Here is a 12,153-nt window from a genome sequence, read left to right on the forward strand (position 1 = left end):
GACCTGGGAATCAAGGTCCCTTGAGCTCTAGGCCCAGATCTCAGATACCAGAGTAGGGCTGGGGGTCACTTTGGGTTTTGGGGTAATTTCTCTAGGGCCCCTGGGGTGACAGCGCCAATTTAGACAGGGAGCTTGTGGTGCCTGGAGGTCCTGAGCTGTGTTTATTTCTTCCTCCCTGTTCTTGGGGTTTGAAGGTGTCTCTGCAGTCGGCAAGGCAAGGCCTCCCTGGGAAACTGCCATCTGTCCAGAACAAGTGGGAAGAGCTGGCATGTCACCATCCACCCCTCCCACGCGACATTCGAGGCTGGTGGGCCCAGCACACTTCTCTCTGGGCACCTGTCCTGTCCTCCCTCAGGCTAACCAGGAGCTGGGTGGGAGGTGCTGGGGTGGCTCTGACTGGAGACCAGATCAGGCCCCAATCCCCAGGGAGGAGGTGCCAGGGGGCACTTTAACAGAGCACAAGAGGCAGTCTGTCCAGGTGGACGGCAGGAACTGGGGCGGGGGGGCACACACTTGTGCCCAACCTGTGCCCAGCGGGAAGTCCAGCCAGGAGCTGGGCACTCGCAGTCTGGACAAGGGAACCAGCCGGCGCTCTTCGCTGCCCATCCAGGGATGGGCCTCCCACTCCGATCCCAACTCGGCCCCCTCTCCCATGGCTGTGTGGCCTCACAGCCCCCTGCTCCTCTCCGGACCTCGGTCCCATCCTCTGGACAGTGACAGAGGAGTGAGATGAGCTCTGAAAACTCCTCCTCCTTGCGGTCCATCATTTCCATCCAAAATTCGGTGGAGAGAATCCCACGATCTGATTCAGAGCCCAGAGGAGGTGAGACAGAGGGTTCCTCAGATGCTGGATTTCGTGTTGAAATTTGGGAATCCTCCGAGGGAGGAGGCTGAGCACAGGAAGCGCTCAACAGGCCCCTCTGATGCTGAGCACCTCCTCTGTTCCAGGCACAGGCTAAGCTCTTTCCTTGAAAAGGCTCCACGACTCGTCCTGCAGTCGTGAGTGGTAGCCTGCGGTGCTGGGTTTAGATCATGTGACTTACAGCTGAGAACCCAGAGGCCCAGAGGGGGAAACTACTTGCCCAGGGGCACGGGGTCAGGGAACGGCCCAGGTGGGATTCGAACCCAGGGCCTCTGCCTGGCACTCTCTCCTCATCACTGAGCCAGGGATTCTTAAACTTGACAGGAACATGAAAATCACAAGGGGGGCGCATTTAAGATCCGGATTCCCTCCTCCCCACCCCCATTGAGATTCAAACCCAGCCTGTGTGAAGTGTGTGCATTTTAACAAGCTACCCAGGGAATTTTTTTTTTTACATTTTATTTTATTTAAAAAAATTATTTTCATCATAGCTGATTTGTCCAGGGAATTCTGATGTGCAGGCCCTTTGAGAGCCTGGAATTCTGATGTGCAGGCCCTTTGAGAGCCTGGGCCAAGATGCCCACCCCCCGGCACCCGCATCCCCACCCTGGCTCTGGGAGATCCTGGTCTGAGGAGGTGCTTGGCTCCCACACATGGCTCTGCGCTCTAATCTCTGCTTTCCATAAGCTGCTTGTCCTTTAAGTAGCCCTGGGAGGGAGCGATGGGAAGCGGGCTAGCCCAGACCCCTGACCACCCCTCCAGCTGGGCTCCCCATAGCTTCCATATGACACCTCAGGGGCCACTGCCCCTCAGGCCTGCCAGGGCCGAGTGGGCCCATCTCTCAGGGGCAGTTGTGGGGGGGGTGGGGGCTCTCAGGGAAGCGCTCCGGGAGGGTTCAGGTCTCTGCGTGGGGAGGGGGCGCTTTGTGGGGAGCCTCATCCTTCCCAGCCCCTCCTGCAGTTTCCATGGCAACAATGGTTGGACCAGTATTGCTGGGTGAGGAGCTGGTGGGGAAGACGGTCAACCTCAGGTCCCCAGGCCCACCTCAGCCTCTGTGAGACCAGAGGTCCCGCCTAAGGGGTCACCCCCGGCAAAGGAGTAAAGGATGGGAGAGACAGAGACAGGAAGTCCCCCACCGGCCCCCCAGTTAATCACCTCCCTCGCTGTGCTGCCTGGTGCGCCTCTGTCTCAGCACATGTCACACCGCATTGCATTATCTGTTGACGTGTCTCTCCCACCACGCTGTGAGCTCCTCGGGGTGGGAATTGTCTGACTCATCCTCTCCCATCCCCAGGGCCCAGCACAGGGCCCGGCACAGAGCAGCTGCTTCCAACTATGTTCTAGACTGAATTAAACTGAATTACATAAAAAAGCAAGTCTGGGAGTTCCCGTCGTGGCACAGTGGTTAACGAATCCGACGAGGAACCATGAGGTTGTGGGTTCGATCCCTGGCCTTGCTCAGTGGGTTAAGGATCTGGCGTTGCCGTGAGCTGTGGTGTAGGTCGCAGACTTGGCTTGGATCCCGCGTTGCGGTGGCTCTGACATAGGCTGGCAGCTACAGCTCGGATTCGACCCCTAGCCTGGGAACCTCCATATGCCACAGGAGCAGCTCAAGAAAAGGCAAAAAAAAAAAAAAGACAAAAAAAATTTAAAAAAAAAGGCAAGTCTGGCTCCTCAGGTTTAGGGGGCAGCAGAGTGTGATGGGGAAGTTCCCAGGCTCTGGGGTCCAACAGACGCTGGCTTTGACGCTCAGCCTTGTCATTCCTGAGCGAACTTGAAGAAGTTGCCTCACTTCTCGGAGCCTCAGGTGCCTCCTCTGTAAAAATGATCATTTCCATATGAGAGCACTTTTCCAGGATGTGGGGCTTCAGTCCTCATTTTTGTATTTTTATTTTTATTTTTTGGCCACATCCATGGCATAACAGGAGTTCCCAGGCCAGGGATCAAACCTGCGCCACAGCAGTGACCAAAGCCTCTGCAGTGACAGTGCAGGATCCTTGACTTGCTGTGCCACAAAAGAACTCCTCGGTCCCCGTTTATTAAGGACCTCCCGTGAGCTAAGCCTTGTGCTGGGCCCTGGGATACTGTAACATACACAAGGATGCAGGCCCTGCCCTCTGAAACTCACTGTCCTGCACAAATGAAAAGCATCTGTCTGGCATCTAGAGGTGATGGATAAATGCAGGATTTTTATCATCCTCCTTCCCCATAACGTGGCTGGCTCCTCCCCGCTAGTCTCTGCTCTCCCCGGAGGTAGGGCAGGGTGAGGACAGGGGATGGAAGAGGCCTCCCCAGGGCCCCAGGAAGAGGCCTTGAACCCAGAAGCCTAGGCCTAGTCTGTTGTCTGGGGTGCAGGAAGCTTTGTGAGTCTGGGTTAGGCTCTCAGCTGGGACAAGGGACCCAGGTTCATGCTCTGGCTCTGTCCCAGTCCTGTAGGTCCTTGAGCGTGTCCCTTCCCCTTCCCGGGTCTCTCTCCACGAATCAGGTGGCTGGCCAGATCACTACGGTCCCTCAGGCTCTGGCCTGCTCCCCCTTTCCAGAGTCCTGGGAATCCCATGACTGTGATCCCAAGAGCCTGTCCCTGGAGAGGCTTCCTTCTTGTGCTGGCCTGGGTGGGACCATGGGTGGGTGGGGAGATGAATATTGCAGACGGGACAGAGAGAAGTGGCACGCTCAAGAGTTAGCCAAAAGGCACAGACTTGGAGAACAGACTTGTGGTTGCCAAGGGGGAGGGGGAGTGAGTGGATCGGGAGTTTGGGGTCAGTAGGTGCAAACTTTTACATTTAGAACGGATAAGCAATGAGATCCTGCTGTATAGCACAGGAAACTACATCCAGTCACTTGTGATAGAACATGGTAGAAGATAATATGGGAAAAAGAATGTATATATATTATGTGTGACTGAGTCACTTAGCTGTACAGCAGAAATTAACAGAACAAGAGTTCCCGTTGTGGCTCAGTGGAAATGAATCTGACTAGTATCCATGAGGACGCAGGTTCAATTCCTGGCCTCGCTCATTGGGTTAAAGATCTGGCATCGCCGTGAGCTCTGGTGTAGGCTTGGATCTGGTGTTGCAGTGGCTGTGGCATAGGCCGGCGGCTACATCTCCGATATGACCCCTAGCCTGGGAACATTCATATGCTGTGGGTGTGGCCTTAGAAAGACAAAAAAAAAAAAAAATGTTTAAAAAGAGCTGAAAAAACTGTTGAGGTTGACACCGGCACAAGCAGCTGTCTGAGGAATAGATATTGTCTGGGGGCAGGAGGTGACCTAGCAACCCCTTGGATCTAGTCCTTCAAGGGGAGCTGGGTCTGCAGAGAGCTAAAGGGCAGGAACCTTTCACCAGGGGGTCAAACAGATCAGGTGCCCAAGGGTCTGGTAGATACTGGCTTTGCAACCTGAATGTCTCTGAGCCTCAGTGTCCTCATCTGTAAAATGGGGATAACAGCAGTGTCTTCCTCGTGAGGCTATTAGGTGGAGTCCATGAGACACTACCCACAAGGAGCCTGGTGTGCAGTAGTCACTTAAGAAACATGAGTTTTTTTCCTTGTCTCCTCCTTCTCCCATCCCCCTCATCCTCAACCCCAGCCAGATGGGGCCTGGGAAGGGGAAGTGAGAGGGTGCCTTTCCCCACAGCGGAAGGGAGGGGAGGGGATGCAGCCCCGTTTCCTTGGCATCCATTCTGGACTGGACACTTGGACATGGGTGGCGGGGCACCGCATGCCTCAGTTTCTCCTGAGTTGAATGGAAGTGGCTGGGTTGGGGCAGGAGCTTCCTGTTGGCTTAGAACCAACACAGAGCGGATCTGAGAGTTGTCTGGGGGTCTCTGGTCTTGTTTTGGGGGCAGTTCAGATGCACAAATTCTGTGACCCAGAGGACTCGGAGTGGCCTTTTCACCTTTCTCACCTGCCCTCTCCCCTTAGTGACCTAAAGCCCTTGGGCTAAGGTGTGGCAGGGCACTTTTGGAGAGCTTCGGAGCTCCCAGTGGCAGGACAGGTGCCCCTAGGACAGAGGGAGCCTCCTCAGACCTTACCGCTCCTCTCACTCCCAACTCACTGCAGGGACTTCCTGCCACGAGGATCTGGCATTGTCACCCGACGTCCCCTGGTTCTGCAGCTGGTCAATGCTACCACAGGTATGGGCTTCCCCTCTTGGGGCCTCATTTCCCATCTGAACAGCGGGGATAGAAATGCATAAGGGAGAGGTGGCTTTGTTGTGGGGGGAGGGAAGAGAAGGCGGTGTTGGGGATGCGTGTGTGTGAGGGATCTTTTCCCAGGGGGAGAAGGGATCCGGGTGGGTTCTGGGCTATGATGCTTACTCCCCCTCCCCCCTCCTCCTTCTGGGGCAGAATATGCCGAGTTCCTGCACTGCAAGGGGAAGAAATTCACCGACTTCGAAGAGGTTCGTCTGGAAATTGAGGCCGAGACAGACCGGGTCACCGGCACCAACAAGGGAATCTCTCCAGTGCCCATCAACCTCCGCGTCTACTCGCCGCACGGTGAGGCGACCTGGCTCTGCCCGCGGCCACTGAGCTCACTTCCTGAGCCACGCCCCTTGGGAAACCAGCTCCTTGGCCCCGCCCTTCAGCTGGCACCTCCTTACAGACCCCGCCCCCACAGCGGCTTCTCCGAGCCTCCTACCCCACGCCCCACCTTGCTATGGCTCCGCCCACCCCTGGCCACGCCTCTAACGGGCCTCTGCAGTAGCTCTCTTCCCTAACCCCACCCACCTACGGCCAAGCTTCCCAGCGGATCTCTAAGCTCCGCCCCGTTCCTTAATCCCCCCCCGCCCATGGCCACGCTCCTCGCCTTGAGCCCACCCTCTTGCCGCCCTGTCCAGTGCTGAACCTGACCCTAGTGGACCTGCCCGGAATGACCAAGGTCCCGGTGGGGGACCAGCCTCCTGACATCGAGTTCCAGATCCGAGACATGCTGATGCAGTTCGTCACCAAGGAGAACTGCCTCATCTTGGCTGTGTCCCCTGCCAACTCCGACCTGGCCAACTCCGATGCCCTCAAGGTCGCCAAGGAGGTGGACCCCCAGGGTAGGTTCCCACAGGCACCTGACACGCAAGGCCCCCGGGGTCTACTCACAGTGTAAGGGGGAGCCACCGGAGGATCTCAGTGAATAGCGCTGGGATCATGTTTATATCTTTAAAAATCATTTTAGCCACTGTGAAGAATGAATGAGTCGAGGAGAGAAGAGGCAGGCAGTGGGTGAGGGAGGGAGTGGGCTGGGAGATGGGGGGAGTGGGGTGAGATTGGGAGAGCCTGGGGTCTCCTGTGTGAGGGCGAGTGCGGATGTAGACAACCCTCTCCCGCCACCCACCCCCACCCCCCCCGCCCCAGGTCAGCGCACTATTGGGGTGATCACCAAGTTGGACCTGATGGACGAAGGAACAGATGCTCGCGATGTTCTGGAGAACAAGCTGCTCCCGCTGCGCAGGGGTAGGCAGGCCACGCCCCTGACCCACCCACCGCCCCGCCCCTTGGCCCCAGCCCGCCCCCTGCAGGGCTGGTGGCCCCTGACCTCCGCCCCGCCCACAGGCTACATTGGCGTGGTAAACCGAAGCCAGAAGGACATCGATGGTAAGAAAGATATCACGGCTGCCTTGGCTGCTGAACGCAAGTTCTTCCTCTCCCACCCTTCCTATCGCCACTTGGCTGACCGCATGGGCACGCCCTACCTACAGAAGGTCCTCAACCAGGTAGGGGCTCAGGCCAGTCTGAGGCCTGGGGAATCCGGCATGAGGACAGAATCATTAAAGTTTGTTTTGCGAAGGTTGCCTACCATCCCACAGAGCTTCGCTGACTGTTTTCTGTCTGGGGCCAGGCAGGGGAGCCCCGGAATCCCCCAGGATGGAGAGAAGTCCCAGGCCTCATATGGAGGTTGGCCCTGACAAGGGCTTGGGCTTGGGGACTCAAGACTGAAGACCTTGGTTCCTTTTGAAATGGGGAGAGGCTCATCTGGGGATGGGTGGTTCCAGGGGCTTCCCTAGGGTGCTTCTCCATCTGGGATGGGGCCTGCAGAATTACTGAGGGGTGTGTGTGTGTGTCTGTGTGGCATGGGGCAAAATCAAAGTCTCTGGAGGCCACACACCTGGGTTCCTCTCTCAGCTTTGTCGCTCACCCACCAAGACTCTCCAGCTCTCTGAGCCTCTATTTCTGCATTGGTAAAGTGATGGTTGGTGATAAGACCCATTCCTTAGGGTCGTTGTGCAGTTCCTCGAGATACTGTGTGTGGGAACCTAACCACAGTGAGCCCCAGAACTTGAGAATTACCTTAAAGGAGGCCTTAAACCCAGAGAGCACTAGGGGACAGCCTTCTAGCCATCACCGGCCGGGATTCATTTCGTTTGGCTCTTGTGGTGTCCAAAAATCTTAAATTAGTCAAAATCAGGTAATTTCAAATAAAAATCTAGGGAGTTCCCGTTGCAGCTCAGCGGGTGAAGAGCCCGACTACTATCCATGAGGATCCAGAGTCGATCGCTGGTCTCACTCAGTGGGTGGGGATCCGGCGTTGCTGTGAGCTGTGGTGTAGGTTGCAGACGCGACTCGTGGATCCCACGTGCCAATGCAACCCCTCACCTGGGAACTTCCATAAGCCGTGGGTGCGGCCCTAAAACAAAACAAAATCTAGATTTCTGGCTTCTATTGAAAATGGAGTTGTTGATTTTTTTTTTTTTTTTTTTTGTCTTTTTTGCTATTTCTTGGGCCGCTCCTGTGGTATATGGAGGTTCCCAGGCTAGGGGTTGAATCGGAGCTGTAGCCACCGGCCTACGCCAGAGCCACAGCAACGCAGGATCCGAGCCGCGTCTGCAACCTACACCACAGCTCACGGCAACGCTGGATCTTTAACCCACTGCGCAAGGGCAGGGACCGAACCCGCAACCTCATGGTTCCTAGTCGGATTTGTTAACCACTGTGCCATGACGGGAACTCCTGATTCTTGAACTCGGTTAATGCACCTCTGTAGCATGTACTGGGTGCCAGGCCCTGCCCTCCGGCAGCATTCATTCTGGTGGGCAAGGCAGCAGTGGGTGGGGCTATGGCTACACACGTCACCAGGGCCACAGAGACCCCAGACATCTGGGTCCCTGCCTGATCCTGTGGGCATTCCGGGGGTTGTGACCATGGCTTCAACCCTTTCCTCGACCTCATCCCCAGCAACTGACAAACCACATCCGGGACACACTGCCCGGGCTGCGGAACAAGCTGCAGAGCCAGCTGCTGTCCATTGAGAAGGAGGTGGAGGAGTACAAGAACTTCCGCCCCGATGACCCAGCACGCAAGACCAAGGCTCTGCTGCAGTGAGGCCCTCCCCACCTCCTGACTCCCCAACACGGAGCTGCCCCCCCACCGCCCAGCCTCCCAGCACCAGGCTCTCCCTCCCTTGGGCTGCTGCCACCCACTCAGGTCATAACCCTCTCCCCCGCAGGATGGTCCAGCAGTTCGCTGTCGACTTTGAGAAGCGCATTGAAGGCTCAGGGGACCAGATCGACACCTACGAACTGTCGGGGGGAGCCCGCATCAACCGGATCTTCCATGAGCGCTTCCCCTTTGAGCTGGTCAAGGTAGGCGGGCTCCCCAGGGGCAGGAGGGCTACCCTCCCTCTTACTCACCTACCTAGGTCTCTCCCACGACCCCACTAGAGGCCCTGGTGCCCAACCCTGGGAGCAGGATAGGCCCTGACCCACCATCTCTTGCTCTCCTCCGCAGATGGAGTTTGATGAGAAGGAACTCCGGAGGGAGATCAGCTATGCCATCAAGAATATCCATGGCATTAGGCACGTATGGGGCCTGGGGAGGGGAGCTGAACCCTGGAAAGCAGCAGGGGTCTAGCGCAGAGGCAGAAGGAGTGATGGAGCGAGCCTCCCTCAGGAAGGACCAAGAGCCCCAGTCCCCAGTCTCCTGTCCCCCAGCTTTCTGGCCCCCACTTTGGATGGGCTCTGGCTGGGGGGAGGTGGATGGGAGACGTGGCCATCCCCCTACCTGCAGCCTGCTGCCCTCCTTTGCTTGGCTCTGAGAGTAGGGCCCGGAGGCTAGACCAAGCTGGATGGAGCCCAAGACACAGTGGCTGGAGAAGCACCCTCAGGGCTTGGGCCCCCGGCCCATCTAAAGCTGCCCAGACCACTGGGTAGGGGCCTGGGGTGGAGCATCTAGCTGTTGGTCTGTGAACCTTTTATGATGGGATGGGGCCTCTCCATCCTCCAGATCCTCCCATAATCCCATTAGCCCAAACTTGGCCCCATTCCACCCCACCTCCCTCCCTCTAGCCAACCCCAAAGCCTGTGAAGCAGGAAGGAATACTGGAAATAGACTGTTCCTTAAAAGCTTAGCTCCCCTTCAGGGACTCAGATCTGCAATGATCATTCAACGAGAAAACTTTAAAGCACCTGCTATGTGCCAGGCAGTGAACAAGACCAAAATGTCCCAGGTTCAATTCCAAGGTTCAGCATGGAATTTACAGACTGCATTGGCCAAGGCACAGGGAAAAAAAAAAAAAATCCTCTCTCCTCGTTCCCTTCAGCAGATAGAACCTTTTGGAAAAATAGAATCTTAAGATGAAACAGGACACAGCATGCAACCAGTTATAAGCAGACCTTGTCTTGCCCTAAAGAGCATCGATTCAGAATTCCCATCATGGCTCAGTGGCTAACAAATCCGACTAGGAACCATGAGGTTGTGGGTTCGATCCCTGGCCTCACTCAATGGGTTAAGGATCCTGCGTTGCCATGAGCTGGGGTGTAGGTCGCAGATGCGGCTCAGATCTGGCGTAGCTGTGGCTCTGGCAAAGGCCAGCAGCGACAGCTCCGATTCGACCCCTAACCTGGGAACCTCCATATGCCAAGAGTGCTGCCCTAGAAAAGGCAAAAAGACCCCCCCCAAAAAAAAGAGCATCGATTCAAAGTCCTTCATTAGAACCCCTCCTGCCCATTTACAGGTGGGGACACTGAGGCCCAGAGAGGGGTAGTGGGAGGACCCCGAGGGCAGAGCTCAGGGGGTTGGGGTGGGCCCCTGGCCTGGTGCTCCTGGCAGGAGCTGGCCTGTGACACCGTGCCCTTCTCCTGCTCCGGGCGTTCAGAACGGGGCTCTTTACCCCAGACATGGCCTTTGAGACCATTGTGAAAAAGCAGGTGAAGAAGATCCGAGAACCGTGTCTCAAGTGTGTGGACATGGTTATCTCGGAGCTAATCAGCACCGTTAGACAGTGCACCAAGAAGGTAACCAGCGCCCAGCCAGCCCCCCCTGCCCCGCCCTGCTCTGCTGCTAGGCGCTCCTCCCCCACCTCCCCCACTGCCTCCTCGGTAGCATGTTCAGGCCTCGGCGGGGTGGGGGAGGCAGGCCGCCACAGTCCAGGACAGGGGGACTCTCCGAGGGGGCCCCACTCAGCCCCCGGCCCCTAGGCCCGGGGACCAGGGCTTAGACGTTGGTCAGACAGCTATGATGGTGGTGATCGGTGCTCGGAGCCCACCTAGGGCTCCCCCAGCTCAGGGAGAAGAGGCCTTGAGGGCACCCTAAGCCCCTTACCTGCCCTCAGAAGGGGGGGCCGCTCTGGGGGCTCCGAGAGGGGTTTTGGGGAAGCCTGGGCCCTGGAGACAGATGAGAGACAGGACTTTCTTGGGTGCTGCCCTAGGGGCCTGGAAGGCCAGAAGGCTCCAGAGGACCCAGGTCAAGCAGGTGCCCCGACTCCCCACTGCCCCGCATCTTCCCCATCGCACCCACCCTCACGCAGGACCCTCCCTCGGGACTGAACCCATCCCTTCCATCCACATCCAGCCTTCCAGAGACAGAGCCCACTTCCATCTGCTGCATCATCTGAGCCTCACAGAACCACTCAAGGAGGGCAGGGCAGGGCAGGGAAGAGGGCACCCATTTCACAGCAGGAAAACCCGAGGCTCAGGAGAGCAAGTGACTTGCCCAACATCACATGAGCTAGGAGGTGGCAGAGCTGATACTCGGAGCCAAGGCTTTGGACTCCAAGTCCAGTGCTCGTTTGATTCCACCCCCAGCCTCCCTCCCTTTCCCCTCCCCACTCCTGCCCTGGCCCCTCTCTATCACCATCTCCACTCTTTCTGTCTTTCCTTTTCTCTCTCTTTCTGTCTTTCCAAACTGAGTTCCTCCAGACCCCTTTGGGAGAAAGGCAAAGGACACCCCTCGAGGAGAAAGGGAAGGGCAGGAGTAGAGCAGGGAGCTAGAGAATGGCGATCAGGCAGCTACACAGCAACTCCAGAGGGCACCATCTGCATCTTTGTCTGTGTAAATGGAGCCCCCTTGAGTTGTGCAGTGCACAGCCTGGGCAGCTGGATGCAACGACCTTGATGGAGGTAGGGAATGTTCTGGGCTTTGGAGTAGGGATGCAGTAAATACAGGAGGTTCTGGGAAACCTAGAATTGAAGAAAATATGAGTGGGTGGAGTCCTGACCTGGGTCAGCTCCTCAGCAGGACCCAAGGCTGTGACCAAAATGTTGTAGCAAAAGCGAGAGAGGGCAGGCTCAGTGTAGCTAAAGAATGGGGTGGGGGTGGGGGGAGCAAGCCCTGGGGAGAGAATATGAACTCAATAAGGGCCCTTGGATGGGGCAGGGGCTTGGGCCCTCAGACCCCTCCAGACCCTCAGAGCCCTGGTGGGAGGTGTTTCTTGGCAGCACCTGGGAGGTGCCAGTCCGGGTGGCAGCAGGATGGCCAGGTCCCACGCTCACATTGTCTTCTCTCTCTTTCTCTGTGTCGGTGTCTCTCTCTCTTCCCTCGTGCCCGTGCCATCCTCCACCCCGGATCCTGGCCCTGCTTGGCTGTCACTCCCCTCCTTCTCCTTGCCCGCCCACCCCGGCTGCTCCTCCTCCTCCTCCTGTCCCCTCCTCCTCCCCGGGTGCAGGACGGGCCTCTTCACACCTGACCTCGCTTTTGAAGCCACAGTGAAAAAGCAGGTGCAGAAGCTTAAAGAGCCCAGTATCAAGTGTGTGGATATGGTAGTCAGTGAGCTCACGGCCACCATCAGAAAGTGTAGCGAAAAGGTATGACGGCCGCCTGGGAGGGGCTGGGCCTGGCCGGCCCTTCCTCAGGGCCAGGGCCTCCCGTGGGCAGAACCATCCGCTGAGCAAGCCTGGCAGCCTCTCAGCCACCCACGTGGACCCAGACGCCCAGGCTGGTCCAGGTGATTCCTGGCCCTGAGGTCTCATGCCAGCTAATACCCCTGGGTCTGCCTGCACTCATGATTCCCTCAGGCCCCATCTCTGCCAGAAGACTTTGCTCGAACCCAAGCATCCTCAGTGGCCTCTTTTGATGACCTGGGTG

At 57.3% G+C, this 12,153-nt stretch overlaps 2 protein-coding genes across 33 annotated transcripts in view; both read left to right on the forward strand.

Moving 5' to 3' along the window:
- Nucleotides 1-12,153, forward strand: part of STXBP1 (syntaxin binding protein 1) — a 775,650-nt gene that overhangs the window by 546,789 nt on the left and 216,708 nt on the right. The window lies entirely within an intron of this gene.
- The window catches only part of DNM1 (dynamin 1), a 49,194-nt gene that overhangs the window by 11,150 nt on the left and 25,891 nt on the right, over nucleotides 1-12,153 (forward strand). For 21 of the 32 annotated variants that reach the window (XR_014828350.1, XR_014828351.1, XR_014828356.1 and 18 more), the window contains exons 2-10: nucleotides 4,925-4,998; nucleotides 5,212-5,361; nucleotides 5,703-5,906; nucleotides 6,211-6,309; nucleotides 6,409-6,569; nucleotides 8,029-8,171; nucleotides 8,300-8,435; nucleotides 8,581-8,648; nucleotides 9,947-10,085. Coding sequence is in view for 9 of the 32 variants with exons in the window: in XM_084997727.1 (XP_084853853.1) it covers nucleotides 4,925-4,998; nucleotides 5,212-5,361; nucleotides 5,703-5,906; nucleotides 6,211-6,309; nucleotides 6,409-6,569; nucleotides 8,029-8,171; nucleotides 8,300-8,435; nucleotides 8,581-8,648; nucleotides 9,947-10,085 (1,174 nt within the window). In the remaining 23 variants the exon portion in view is untranslated. Of the gene's footprint in view, nucleotides 1-4,924; nucleotides 4,999-5,211; nucleotides 5,362-5,702; nucleotides 5,907-6,210; nucleotides 6,310-6,408; nucleotides 6,570-8,028; nucleotides 8,172-8,299; nucleotides 8,436-8,580; nucleotides 8,649-9,946; nucleotides 10,086-11,734; nucleotides 11,874-12,153 lie in introns of all 32 variants that reach the window. The other 11 variants (XR_014828322.1, XR_014828333.1, XR_014828341.1 and 8 more) reach the window with 1 other exon arrangement.

The sequence above is a fragment of the Sus scrofa genome, chromosome 1, assembly GCF_054392235.1.
Source record: "Sus scrofa isolate SSC_HxYL_T2T_F1_AM1 chromosome 1, Sscrofa_HxYL_maternal_Yorkshire_Landrace_v2.0, whole genome shotgun sequence".
NCBI classification, from domain to species: Eukaryota; Metazoa; Chordata; class Mammalia; order Artiodactyla; family Suidae; genus Sus; species Sus scrofa.